The sequence below is a fragment of the Thermobia domestica genome, chromosome 4 (assembly GCF_964235325.1).
Source record: "Thermobia domestica chromosome 4, izTheDome1.hap1.1, whole genome shotgun sequence".
Lineage (NCBI taxonomy): Eukaryota > Metazoa > Arthropoda > Insecta > Zygentoma > Lepismatidae > Thermobia > Thermobia domestica.
This window is the reverse complement of record NC_137457.1, coordinates 29,686,704-29,701,005: the sequence shown is the minus strand read 5'-3', so window position 1 is coordinate 29,701,005 and position 14,302 is coordinate 29,686,704. Positions and strand designations below refer to the sequence as shown.

Sequence of the window (14,302 nt, the reverse complement as noted above, 5' to 3'; positions counted from 1 at the left end):
GAACCTGCCATTTTCGAAATTGTCCACTAACAGCACTGGTGTACAGAATGGCCAGATTAACTAAACTTCCCGGATTTACCAGGACACTTCCGTTTTCACACTTACTGTCCTGGTGTTTCGAGAACATTTTCGGGACACCTATATGTTCCGGTGTTTAAAAATGGCCACTTTGAAAAAATAATAGACGCGAAACTCAGTTTTAATTTCGAGTTGCACAGCAAAAGTAGATAGATGTCTTGGTGTCCTGCTTTTCGGCAGGTTCTAAGGTTTGTTTGAAATCATTATTTTCCCCAATAGAGAAATGTCCAGTCATTTTGTATGATTTATTCCTCTGAACCAACTTCTTTCTTATGGTTGCAATTTCTGACTGAACAACTTGATATGTACAATAAAACTATAAGGCAGTTACAAGTAGAAGAGTTATAATTGATCAGTTCTAGTTTAATTGAATTTCGATTAATTTCCTTAGATGTCCCGATTATTCGATGAGGTGCCCCGGTTTCTCAGAATGAGAAAAACCGTATCACCGACAGAAGCTTACAGTGTTTTTAACCATTGTTCCAGATATTTTCAGATAAATTTGATAAAGAAGCACCGCACCGACACAATACCTTAAAGTGACTGAAACAGTTTGAGGAGATAGGCCTCTTGTGAGAGGTAAAGAACTATGCTGTTGCGGTGAAGCAAAAACTTTGTTATTGTTAGGTTACGTTTTCTTTTCTTTCTTTTTCTGAGTTTCCTTTCCCTCTCTATTTCTTTCCCTCACTATTTTCTCTCATTTTCTTTTCTCTTTCCCTCGTTTTCTCACATTCACTTTTCTCTAGTTTTCTTCTTTTCCTGTCTATCTCTCGTTTTCTTATTTCTTTCTCTCTCTAACATTCTTTCTTCCATTCTATTTCTTTTTGTCACTTTCGATTCTTCTTTTCCTCTGTCTCTTTCTCCATATTTATTTTCTCATTCTCACTTTCTTTTTCGGCTGTTTCTCTAATTTTTCCCTGTATTTTCTTTTCATCATTTTTTCTTTGTCAATTTTCCTTTTCTCAATTATTTTCCTTTCCCCTCTATTTTCCTTTTGCTCATTTCTTTCTGTTTCCTTTCCTGTTTTCCTTCTTAATTTTTCTTTCATTGTATTTTCTTTTTCTTTCCCTCTATTTTTCTCATTTCTTTCCCCCTCTTTTTCTCATTTCTTTCCCTCTGTTTTTCTCTTTCTCATTTTGTTTTTTTCTATTTTTCTTTTTCTTTGATATCTTTTACTTTCCCTCTTTTTTCTCATTTCTTTTTTCACTATTTTTCTCTTTCATCTTTGTTTTTCAGGTTTTCTTTTCTCCTTTTTCTTTCCGTTTTTATTTTTTTTTGTTTTTTCTTATCCTCTGTCTTTCTATTGTTTTTTCTTTTCTTTTCGTTCTTACTTTTCTTTCATTTTCTTCTTTCTTTTCATCTTTTTCTATTTCATTTGGCTGTTTCCAGTTTTTCTATTTCTCTCTTTGTGGTTTATTTTTGTTTCTCAATCTCCCTTCTCTTTCTCTTTTTCTGGAATGTAGAGGTAATATGTTTAAGTAAGAGAAGAACTTGATTATCATTTAGTCATCTGCTGTTCCGTAAAAGTCCCACATCTGTGGTTGAGTGTCAGTGTCCGTTTAAATGAAAATTAATAAATAACTTGGGAGTTCACTTTTCATATTACGTTGGTATTTGTATATTAACTTCATTATAAGAGTCATAGGTACATTCTTTTTGTACATTTTGAATTTTCCTGTGTGTATACACCAACCATCTTGTCAAAGGTTGTCTATAAAATATATCTAAATCGTTAATATATACAAGATTCCAGTAGGTTTAAAATTCATTACATGGAAATAAGTACAGAGACTGACAGCCTTCCATTTAGACGAAATGTGAAGCGCATGGCACGGCACACACGCAGTTCGTAAAACAGTAATGTGTCTCCTAGCAAAGTAGGTGTGTTATACCCTTGCGCCAAAAGCGAATCGATTCTGGGAAGGCCACAATGCAACACTTTCTGTTGCCCGCTTCAATTGTTCCGACATAGTTAAAAACTACCACGACTACGGATTTGCTGTTATTGTCCACTATGACTGCCATAGTGCGACGGTATACAGCGCAGACGACACTCGACTGTGTATCACCAATTAAGTCACATTAGAAACGGACCGTATCGAAGCTGACACACCGATGTTGCATCGAATTAAGATATTGATGGAGAATTCAACTAGACAGTGTGCTGTGGGCCAGTGGCGTATTTAGGAGGAGGTACCTCCCCGAAATTTTATTTTCTATATTAAAGTAAATGAAATATCTTGCAGAATTTTCACATTTCCAGGAATAAAGTTAGCAAAGCCCCCTTCCCCGAAACAAAATCGTAAATACGCCACTGCTGTGTGCACCCAGTTTTCCAACCAATCATCTCCATGCAACTCACAGAAAGTTATGTCTCAAGGTGATCCATAAGGCGAATGTTCATGCGCTGAATGCTAGCCGTATCTCCTAATGGTAAACCAATTTTAGAAAAGTATAAGTGTGTCACCCGACGGAAGATTGGTAGAAGTTCGTAGTCATCGCAGGCTAGGCGTAATCTGACCGATTTTCGAAAGTTCGAGCAATTACGTACAAGTGTGTTGATACAAAAGGATGAAGCAGTTTAGTTTTTAAGCGGAGCCATAGTTACCCATGCGGTTTCATGGTTATAGCGGGATTTCATTGCAAGAGGAAATTATAGCTTCATCGCGTTACAACATGGAAAAATCTATGGAACGTGTTTTGACAGATATTTACAATAACGATATCTCCTCAATGTATGGAATGAATACCAGTCGGGTGGATTTGCATCATGATAAGACTTGCTGTTACACAGCTAAACCATTTTCGTTCTGAAGATTGATTTGTACTATTCTCCTCACAGGCATCCCAGTGACGAGATTCGATGCATCTCAATAGCGTACTTTGCCTTTTGGCTTCCGAAACGCTACCTTCTTCTTGTAAGACGCACACAGTTTTCGGCCTCTGGAAAGCGTCTCAAGAAGAATGGAACAAAATACCTCTTGTACATATACAAAGAAGTCCTCTCCAGTGGGAAGCGCACTGTCGGGCAATTCTCAAGAGTCACAAGAAAGCTGGTCATCACGTAAATCACAACCATTGGTGGAAGAACGGACTGTCATTAGTGGATGAATATGCCTACACGGAACTCCAATAGCCTCTGCTGTGCTACTCGGTAGGCACAGTAGATTTGTATTGTTCGATGTCTAAATCGTTGCAATAACAACAGGCAACGAATTTTCTCATGGCTATATGATTGGCTACGCACTTTTGGCACGTGAGAACTGGTTCGATTCCCGATGGGGGCTTACGCGAGTCTGATCCCATGTGAAGCTATAAGTCAGTGTCTCATCGTATCGTGCTAAACGGGGCGCTGTACTCCAGATCAATAAATAACAGGCAACGCTTCCAGAGCTTTCATGGACACATATAATCCTAATATTTAATGTAACGATTCAAGTGCTTCTGGTTTTGACGTGAACATCCCTCGTATATAGAATATCCGTGTATAGAACTGAAGTTCGATCTCCTTCTTTGTAGGTGGAAGTCTGTTTTGTTGATTTTGGGAATTCTCAATTAACCCCTCTCTCCAGACTGATAGCTTTGGATGCAAACGATATACTAACTCGAATACCAAACCAGGTAAGATTTCTGCTGGCTGTTGTCCAACTATAGTCCATTATAATAACCACCTTTTCGAAATTTCATTTTATTTATTAACATCTTCCAGCATCAATATTTATGTAATATCGTTTGTACAGTAAGACTGTAAAGTTGGCTACATATGTATTTTTCCGTGTACGTAATTTGGTCATATACAGTGAAACCTCACTTAACGGACACCTCCATATTACGGACAAAGTTTTCTAACTGCGGCCAGAATATATGCAGTATTACCAGACAGAACCCTCCCTTTTACGGACCCAGTTGTATGGATACGGATGGCCTTCTTTTTTACTTTAACTCTTTATAACGGACAGAATTACTCTCAGTTCATAGTGCTTAGCACAGAGAATACTTCTTTCAATTTGAAAATAAATTTGTGATACACACACAAATGTCTTTTTCATAAGTCAGTGACATAATAGACCATCACACAGAACAGTTGCGGGATGAGCTTGAGATTATTTCCCTCTGTCTACAGTAACGTGCTTTCTGGTAGAAATTCTAGCAAATTTTCAGTGAGTTAAAATGTTTGAACCAATCATATGGTCAAGAATTCTCTCCTCTTTTCTTTGGACTAGTATCTTCACCACCAGCTTCAAAGATAAAAAAACAAATTTCATTAGTTTTATGATAAAATTTCGACAAAGAATGTTTCTTCCTCATTCTGTTCCGAAAATTCTCACAGTAATCTGAACACGGGAGTACAGTATTTCGACATTACCTTATATTTACATTAGTATAACGTTTTCTGTAACAGGTACCTTTCATTTACAGACAAATAATTGTTCCATCAGTGTCCGTTACTCAGCGGTTTCACTTTATATATATATATATATATATATATATATATATATATATATATATATAATTATAATTATATCGGGTGTTCTAAAAATGGTACCCATGGAGAACAGAACGCTATTTTTCAGGTTAAAAGAAAGCGGTAATACAATATAATGGTATACCCTCCGAAGCCGTCTGCAACCGCTGCGGAAAATCAGTTTCACTACGTGGCAACGTTGCAGATTAACTTGGAAACATTAGCGATGCTCTACAAATTCATCAAGTGATTACATCGATTGTTAATAAGTGGTGCTAGTGTCAACGTCTATCGATTCAAATTACCGTCTGTAAAGAATCGATGTAACTATTTGATGAATTGGTACATCTTTTCTGTGGTTCTCCATCTGCGACATTGCCACATAGGACAGTTCACGTCTCCAGACGAGGACTCGAAAGATATACAATTACATGTATTTTTCGCTTTATTCTGACTTGTAGAATAGTGGTCTGTAGTTCATGGGCGTCATTTTTAGAACACCCTATATAATATTTGTGTATATGGATCAATGTGTATGTACGTAGGTAATAAGAAACCATGTGGTATTATGAATTGATCCTGTGAACCAAGGAGGCCATTACTTAAATGAAAATGAAATCTGTCCGCAAATTATGTATGTTGTCGAAACTGCATACTGAGTAGTAATAATGAAGGGTTTACTTTGGTCACATTATATTTTAAATTAAGCTATACTTAGTTCCTGAGCTAGAATGAGCAGCGTTAAAGGGTGCCAACTTACGCTTCTCTGTATAGTAGCAACCTGTTAGACGTTGGCCACCCTTGATTTTGCCGAATACATACGGATCAATGCTATTATTACTCCGTAGCTTGGACTTGTGTAAGTAAGTGAAACATTTTCTGTGTCAGAGTCAGAGGTGACCAAGTCAGATTTTACTGTGGCTGTTCATTGAATGTTGCAAATAATTTGAGATTCTGAAGAAATACGGATTTGTTGTTGTGTGATGGGGTTTCTGGTTATTATGAGTTTTGCTGTGGTTATTATGTTTTGTGCTTGTTGCCGATGTTGTTTTGCATGCTAGTCCTTTTGTGTATACTAAATATAGCAAAATCAGAAATGCTTCATGGAATTTGTACTTACAACTTAACAACAAAGAGCCTTTCTAATACTTTAAGTGTACCCCTGCTAGCGCTGCTGTCGATGTGTGTTTTCCGTACCTCCCTCGAAAGAGGAGAGAGAAGTTTCTCTGGCCGACATCCTTCAGTAGTTGAATGCGGACAGGGTTGTTTCCTCTAAAGCAGCGTTTCCCAACCCTTTTCAACTTGCGGCACACTACGGGTGTTACTTGGATTCTCGCGGCACACTTATAGACATTATTATTTGTAAATATAAAACACAGTGGTATTATTTCTGTGATTATTGATGTCCTCACAGACAAGAAAACTCTTTCACTGATTTTTCCCCCTTGGTAAATCATTATGCTTATTTTTCATTCTAATTAGAAATAGAAAACAATTGCAATGAAATATTGGACTCAGGTTTTTAAAAATACGCTTTCTTTTTAAAAACTGTATCCAACCTTTTACTAAGAAGGAAGATCACTAAATAACGAACGAACAAACAAATCTCTTTTTACTTTTAAAATACAAATGTAGGTAATTTGTCGAAAGGATTGAATGATATTCAAAATTTTCAAGTTACGAAATAGTCTGCAACAATAAAGAAGCAACAATGGTCATAACAATTATAACAAATATCTTTTTTAACATTAGAAATGTACAGAACAGTAACCCGGTATCAAACTTAAAATTGTAGATTCATAGTAATGTGAAATACAAATATACATTTTCCCCTACATTTTGCAATTTGATTGCTATAAAATTAATAATTTTGTTTCGATTCCTCGCGGCACACCAGCAGCCCATTCACGGCACACTAATGTGCCGCGGCACACCGGTTGGGAAACGCTGCTCTAAAGCAAAGGAAACTTCCTCCGTGAGAGGGCGGTAGAGGTGAGGCCGAAGTATGTTTCACATATTTTCCGAGGAACACTTGAAATATAAAGGCTGTATGTCTCTATACTTGTTCAGTGAAATATTTCAAGAACTCGTCTGTTCCCTTCTTCTGTCATGAAATACCAAACATACAGAAAATTAAATCCATAGAAATTACAAAAATATAATTATCGTCTAGCATGCACTGATTGTCCCAAAACAAACACGTAAAATTACAACAATGTAACTAAAACAAGTAGTGTCACGTGTCCAACTCGTGAAGGAGTTTGGTTTGTATGGCGTGGTATTGTACTGAATTAATATTGAAACCGAAATGTTGGTAGATATTTTACCACTTCCGCTTTTAGTACAGAAATTAGAGTGGAGATGGAATATTTTTTAAATCACATAAAAATAATAAGCTGATTTTCATCTGTATTATAACAGTTTTTTTCATCAATCTATACAACAATTATAAAAGTTATAAGTAAAAACTTCAATCTTCAAACAATATTCGAAATTATCACTATATTGCGAGCGGTGATAATAATTAGAAATAATGTAAGTAAAAGGCTAATAGTCGCCGCAAGAAACAAACCACATTACTAGGAAGTACTTTCGAAAAACGCAGTCTTCATTGTCAGCCTAGGCACACTTCGAAAAGGATTTAAGCCATAGGAAAGAAATTATGAATAGTTTAAATCCCTTTCGAAGTGTGTCTAGGCTGACAATGAAGACGATGTTTTTCGAAAGTACTTCCTAGTGATGTGGTTTGTTTCTTGCGGCGACTATTAGCCTTTTACTTACATTATTTCTAATATTCGAAATTTTTTTAGTATGTGAAATCTGCACTTAAGTATATTAATATTTTGAGAGAAAAAGTGTTTGCGTTAAAGAAGGGAGGAATAAATTTCGAAAAGGAAAAAAAGTTTCCTATAGTTTTCACTCCGTCTTTCTTAGGTAGATGCCCACAATATAGTTTAATTTTAATCAGAAGTGAATATTGAAGAAAGTCAAAAGAAAAATATTGATGTCGGTCAGGGAATTTTTCTTACGGGTGATCGGAAAAAAAGGAAATGTTTGAAGGGATTGATTTACTTGCAATCAAAAAGAATGCGTAGAATCCAGGCTGTGTTATCTTTTGTACTAGTAGACAAGATAGGTAGGAGAATGTGTAAGTAGGAGACGTATGATCAAGGCAGTTTGTTAGGCAGAATAAGGATTTATAATATTTCTTTAATATTCGTTGTTTATAATATATTCAATGACAGCTTCCGCTGAATATTTATTCTATACGCTTTTCTCTTTCCATCATAAGGCTGTGGTGATGTCTGATATCTATGAGTAGAAGTATATGAGTTTTCATGTAAAAGAGTGAGGTTGTATGTTAACAACATAACACTTCGTTGTAGGAATTTTAAGAGTATTTTATTAGATATACGTAGAGGCACGAGTTTTTCGCAATGCACGATAAAACGAAATGCGTCAGAATTAAGTAATTTTCAGTTTCTTAACGTTTTATGATGTTGTATATTTTCATTGGTTTCCGTTGCGCGATAAAACTCGAAATTGGCAGTTTTGCGCGAAATTTCAAACAATACGCGAAATATCGCGAAATTTTAAAAATACGTTTTCATTAACTTAAAACTCCAGTTTTCCGCTGAGGGAACGGTAGAACGTGGCATGAACTGTGCATTTTGGTTGATTCGGACACGGCTATAGAGGACATGTTGCGCGTTAGCTATTACCGTCGCAGCTGGATGGGCAGGAGTCATTTTAATTAGCTAGCCAATGGCATGGGCTGGTGATAAATGTCAAACGTACAACAATGGAGGAGGAAAATGTGGAAACATGTAACATGCTTATCTTTAATGCTTAAATGTAACTTGCGCCAATGCGTTTTCTGAAGACAACAAAACTTTCCTACTCACAGTAAGTTTAGTTACTAATTTTCCTTCAGTTTGAGTTAAAAATTATAATTTTCTATAAGTGAAACTTACAATGTCAAATGAAATATTCAGTGTATTTTGTTTTTAGGTAATTAATGGTTTATTTCTGTAGTGATCTCTGAATAAAAGGAACAATTTTAATCAGGGAATATCTTTTTCACAAGAGCTACAAAATGCAAAACTTTATTTGGAAAATGCGACAAAACGCGAAATATGAAAAACGACACGCGAAATTTTCAAATTCTTACTGCGAAAAACTCGTGCCCTTAGATATACGTACGTATTGTTGTTTTCTGTAATTTAGATTTCAGTAAGGTAGTGCTACAGAGACTGTAGTTCATGCTCTTAAAATGAACTTTTCCAAGTCTTAAAATTCAACAATCTAATCACAATGTGTTGCCAACTAACTCTCAGGCGGATTCATGCCTAATTAACTTCGCATGATTAGCTTTCCTGAATGGCTGCTAATAAAGATTAGAAAAACAAAATGTTTCAGTTGTATAAGTGTGTTGTATTTGTAACGCTGTACTCACCTAATCTATTTCAGGCTATTCGATGTAAGCTTTTTAACATTCCTCCCTCCGAAAATCTCAAGTTTTGTGAGAAAACTCTTTCGAGATTAAAGGAGTTAGTTGGTTTGGAAGATCCTGTTCTCCTGAAGGTAATAAAGGCGGCCACGGATACAGAACCTCCATCCGTGGAGTTGTTCAGAAGAATCCAGCCAGAGAATCTCCTAGTCTCTGTTAATCTTACGGTAGCCATGGACACGGAATTGTTTAGGTAGGTATTTAGCTTCAGTTAAAAAAGTGTATAGAATACCAGTTGGTGTCGTTCCACACGCTTTAATTGAACCTTGTGCTCTTAGAGGAATCTGCGGCCAAGTTATCATAGAATAGACGACTGGTTTAAGATCAAAATATTGAGGTACCTTGCATATGAATACGAAGTAGTATCAAAAAGTTTAAACTAGTTGTATAATTCACCAACAGCAGGCGACACAGGGTTGCAGGCCCAGTCACAGGGAACAAGAACCTTCATACATCAGTATTCTAAGGGAAATCGGGATCTCTGCAATTGGTACGAGTCTGACAACCTATGGTACAAGGTCTGTGATTTCATCACTGACATCAAGTTGAAACACAAAGTGAACGTGAAATTGCTCCTGAAACTGGGCAAATCTCTCACAGAAACATTTGATATGATTCGTCAAGCTCATGGTCGTACTGAAATCAGTCGTAGGTAGTGTTTTGAATGTCATGTTTGCTGTAATAACGGAAAAAATTATTGGAAGATGAGTAATGAAGAATGGGTCATCCCCACCATTCTGACTTGAGTTCGCGGTCTATCTCGACGCATTGTTGCTTCTGATCATGAATCTGCAGCCTGGGGACGAACTTGGCAGCAACACGCCACGTATTCAAGTGGTAAATGAGGGATACCTATACTGTTCCTTATTACACACCGCTGTGGGCGGCGGTGTTGTGGATTGGTAATACCATGTTGTCAAAATGTTTAAACTTTTTCGGGAATTGAGTTCGTTGAAGATCTACTGAAGTTCTTCGCTCTTAAAGCGTGCATACTACTCGAAACATTTCGCACAGCACATTACAACATCACCGTAAGCTTGCTAAATCATGTCAAGCCCAGGGTGTCTAGCAGTCGGGAAAGTCGGGAATTTGTCCTAAATTAAAATATTGATCTGGAAATCGGAGATTTGTCGGGAATTTGCGAAAAAATCGGGAAATTTGAATTTACGTTTCTGACAATTATTGGGCTTATTTGCTTGAGATGAACACTTTGTGTCACCGCATTTAGATTTGAAAATTCCAATATGATCATTCACAAAATTGCATTTCGCCATTGTTTTGTTTAGAACGCAACTCGTCGGTAATTTATTTGTAGTACACGTTTATAACTGTGTCTATGATGTAGGAGACTGGTAAGTTAGTTTTATTAAACATAATTCCCATCCGTAAAATGTAACATCTGTCTATAATACAGAGGTTGTTCAGTCTACATTTGGCCAATTTCGACTTACCTAAAAATAGAAGAATCCATGGCGCCAGGTTCGTAAGTGCTCGATGTGTTTCCCTTGGTTCCTAACAATAGCTCGACAGCGTAATTTCCACTGTAATAGCTTTTCTGAAGAACTGAGAGGGGAATCTTGTCCCATTCCCTTTGCACAGCTTTCCAAAGTCCTTCCACAGTTGTCACACGGCGTTTTCCCAAAGCCCGCTTCAGCAATCCAAATCCACAATAGTCCCATCTGGAGATTTAACAGGTACCTCATTGAAAGGTATCACGTGTATATCACTTGCATCCTCCATCTCCCTGTAGAAAGCGAGGGACGATCGTGAGGTATGTGATGAGGCCTTGTCCATCTGAATGCGCACCAGATTGGCGTCATTTCCGTACATTGTTGGAATCTCATGCTCGTAGATCGGCCGCAAGATCTGCTCCTGAAAATACTGCGAATTTATTTTTCAGTTCTTCGCCACCCTACGAATCTTCAGTTTACCTCGGTAACAGTAGCCAGGTAACGACCATGAACCATTTTGGGAAGGATTCTTTATAGACACGGATCCACCTTCTGAAGTTCTTGCTCCTTTCTCTCGGTACATGATGGCTCTCGGTTTGCTGCAGTCGGAAAGGCAAATCCATGCTTCATCGAGCGTTACGACGTACATCCACCTTTGTTTTGCCAGATGCCGTTCGTACAGCTTCCGGGCGTTACACTTTCGTTCCTTTTGGTGGGCATCCCTGAGAAGATGGCCGCGAGCTTTCATGACTTTTTTCCAGCTTGAGTTGATTGTGTAACACGTACGCGCGTGCGTGCGTGTGTGTGTGTGTATGTATGTATGTATATATATATATATATATATAATACTTCAGTTTCGTTTGGCACCATGGGACGTACTGCGATCACATGTAGACGTACCTGGCACCATCACGGATCCTCTTCCATGCTCATCAAGTGAAACACGCTCCCCCACTAGTACTTCGACCGTGGACAAATATAAACTGAAGGATAGTGTTACACAGGCAGAGATTTTGTTGTGTATAAACGCGGTGATGAATTACAACTCTACGCAGTGCTGAAAATAGTGTTGTTCTTTTCACTAGGATGTTTCTAGTGCAATTCCTAGCAGGACAGTGCAATTCCTAGCAAGATAAAATTGCACAAGAACAAAGTTCTATATAACATCGTGTATAGATTGTGTCCATATTTTCAACATGAACTTAAATCCTTATTGCAAGAATGCGAACATTATGTCGTTTGATTTGATGAAAGTTTAAATCTTGTTGCACAAAAGACTCAAACGGATGTGTGTACACATATGGGACGACAGCAACAACAGAGTCAGAACACGGTATTTGAATTATGTTTTTATGGTACTAATGGGCAGTGCAGCTACAGACTTACTACATGGTTTGCAGAATGTATTGCAGTCTCTTGAGCGATCTAAGCTTCTGTAAATTGCAATGGATGGACCGAACGTAAACTTGGCACTTTAAGGATAATTAAAGAGGAACGTTGTGCCATCTTTGGTACAGATGCTCCACGGCTTCTTGAACTTATCTCGTGTTATTCATGGTGGTTTTTAAGACTGGCGTACAAAAAACTGGATAGGATTTTGATTTCTTTTGTTAGAGCCTTCTGTAACTTGTTCGAAATGGTACCAGCAAGGCGTGCTCAGTATTCTGAAATAACAGGTTCGTCATTATTTCGTCTTCCATTTTGCCACATTCGGTGGGTAGAAAATGCAACAGTAGCAAATCGAAGCCAAGAAATATTACCGGATGTGAGAAAGTATGTTGAGAAGGGAACAGACAAAGAACCCAACGGTAACAGTTTCAGAATAATAGCTTGAAGTTTGAACGACAAATTGCTCCTTGCAAAATTAGCGTTTTTTTTTTTTCCTCCAATCCCTTGCTGAGGACTGTGAAGCCTTCCTGACCGAATATTAGTCAAACACCCTTATGATTCCATTTTTACATGACAGCCTCACTCAGTTATTAAAAATATTGAGATCACGCTTCGTTAAAAAAGAAACAATGGACAGGAAGATTATCAATGGGATGGATGTTATGGAGAAAAATGAAAACATCTATGTTCATTTAGTGCATATCTTGGAAATTGACCTTAGTTATGCAATGGATCAGCACTGAGGAAATGGACAGAGGTTAGTGAAAAGGAAACGTTCCGTAAACAAGTTCGTGAATACTATCAGCATTTTGTTTCCAAGCTGCAGCAGAAATCATCTCTAAAGTGTTCCATTGCAAATGCACTTAACGTTTTTTAATCCCTTCCCCGTTGCTCATTCACAGGAAGAAGCTGTTGAACAAATGAGAGCAACGTTCTAAATTTTAGTACAGAGTAATATTGTCTCAGCGTCCGTTGCGGAAAAGGCAGACAGGGAATGCAAAGCTCTAGTAGGTCAGATACATGTGCGAGAGAAAATAGTCTTATAAAACAAGTGAACACAGACTTGATAACTTTTGGATGAGTCATATCACCAAATGATGTACCGTATTTGCGCGAATATAGGCCGCACTTAAACTTTTGACACGAGATTATAGAAAAAAGTAAATCTCGAATATAGACCACACTACTAAATTTACGATAAAGTTCACTTAGACAGTACTTTGAGTTGCACCTCTCTCCCTTTCCTTTAACTGTCGCATAATTAAAAGTGACTCATCACCAACGGGACCGGTTTTGCGTATTGAGAGGTTTGGTGAAGTGACTTAATTTAAACGACAGTGTATTCGTCAAGTTCAAAGTTGGTTTATTCGAGAAAAGTTGATCATTTAGTTTCTGAGTTAAAACCGTAGTATTCGTCGTGGTTAGGATTTTCTGTAACATGTATATGACACTCGCTTTTAATTTTTTTTTCCCTCTACGTAATTTGCTTTTCTCTCTCTTTTGGTTTGCCCAGCTACGTCACGGCGAATCACGGGTTCACCAATACTTACATTCTCGTCAGATCCGGAGCTGGGACACGGTAGATGAGAATATAAGTATCGTAAAGTAAAAAGTAATTAAACTAAGCATGAACAACAAATAAGAAATCAATTACATGCACAAATAATAAAACCTGATTTAAAATGTATAACATGTTAGCACGGATTATACTACATTTAGAATACATCAAAGTTACAAACAAACAACTTTCGGTGTTATGAAATTTACGGCCGTTCTCGAATTATTATTTGAGGTGACTGCGTGGCGTGACTAATGGTTTAAACTGTTATACTCACAATAATTTTCGACCAGTCAACTTCTTTGGGGTCGTTATGATCCAAGCGTTGAGTTCCTTGTTGGATGCAAGGGTTCACAATAGGCTTCACAAATGATGATTTAAACTGGTTCACATTAATGCGCTTGCAGCTACACAATAATTATCCCAAAATTTTAATAATGGAGAATCCAAATGACGCACAGTTACTTAACACGCAAAGGCATAGGCTAGTATCCTGACATACGAAAACAGTAGGCGCCACGCAACGTGCAGTATTTTACTAATTACAACACTGTTAACGAGAGAGGAATTCACTTTCTTGAACATTGAGGTTTTTTTTTTTTTTTTTTTTTTTTGTTGTTGTTGTTGTTTGTTAGGAATTGTTACTTAATTTTTGATTAATAACAATTTTTGATGTTCGACCCGTCCAGGGGAACGCATATAGAGAACAAATACAAGTTCACTTGAACCAACGTAACCCACATACGTTTGTGGTTGCTTTTCTGAGCAACGACCAAACGAGGTTGTGAATTTAAGCGAGCAGAAACATCACTGGAGTATTTTTATTCTTTCTTTTTTCTTTTTTTTTTCTT

The 14,302-nt window shown here is 37.3% G+C and overlaps 1 protein-coding gene across 3 annotated transcripts in view; it reads left to right on the top strand.

The window, feature by feature from the left end:
• The window catches only part of tapas (tudor domain-containing protein 7 tapas), a 112,975-nt gene that overhangs the window by 51,610 nt on the left and 47,063 nt on the right, over nt 1–14,302 (top strand). For 2 of the 3 annotated variants that reach the window (XM_081755386.1, XM_081755388.1), the window contains exons 11-12: nt 3,598–3,699; nt 9,014–9,246. In XM_081755386.1, the coding sequence (XP_081611512.1) occupies nt 3,598–3,699; nt 9,014–9,246 (335 nt within the window). The remainder of the gene's footprint in view (nt 1–3,597; nt 3,700–9,013; nt 9,247–14,302) is intronic. The other variant, XM_081755387.1, reaches the window with a different exon arrangement.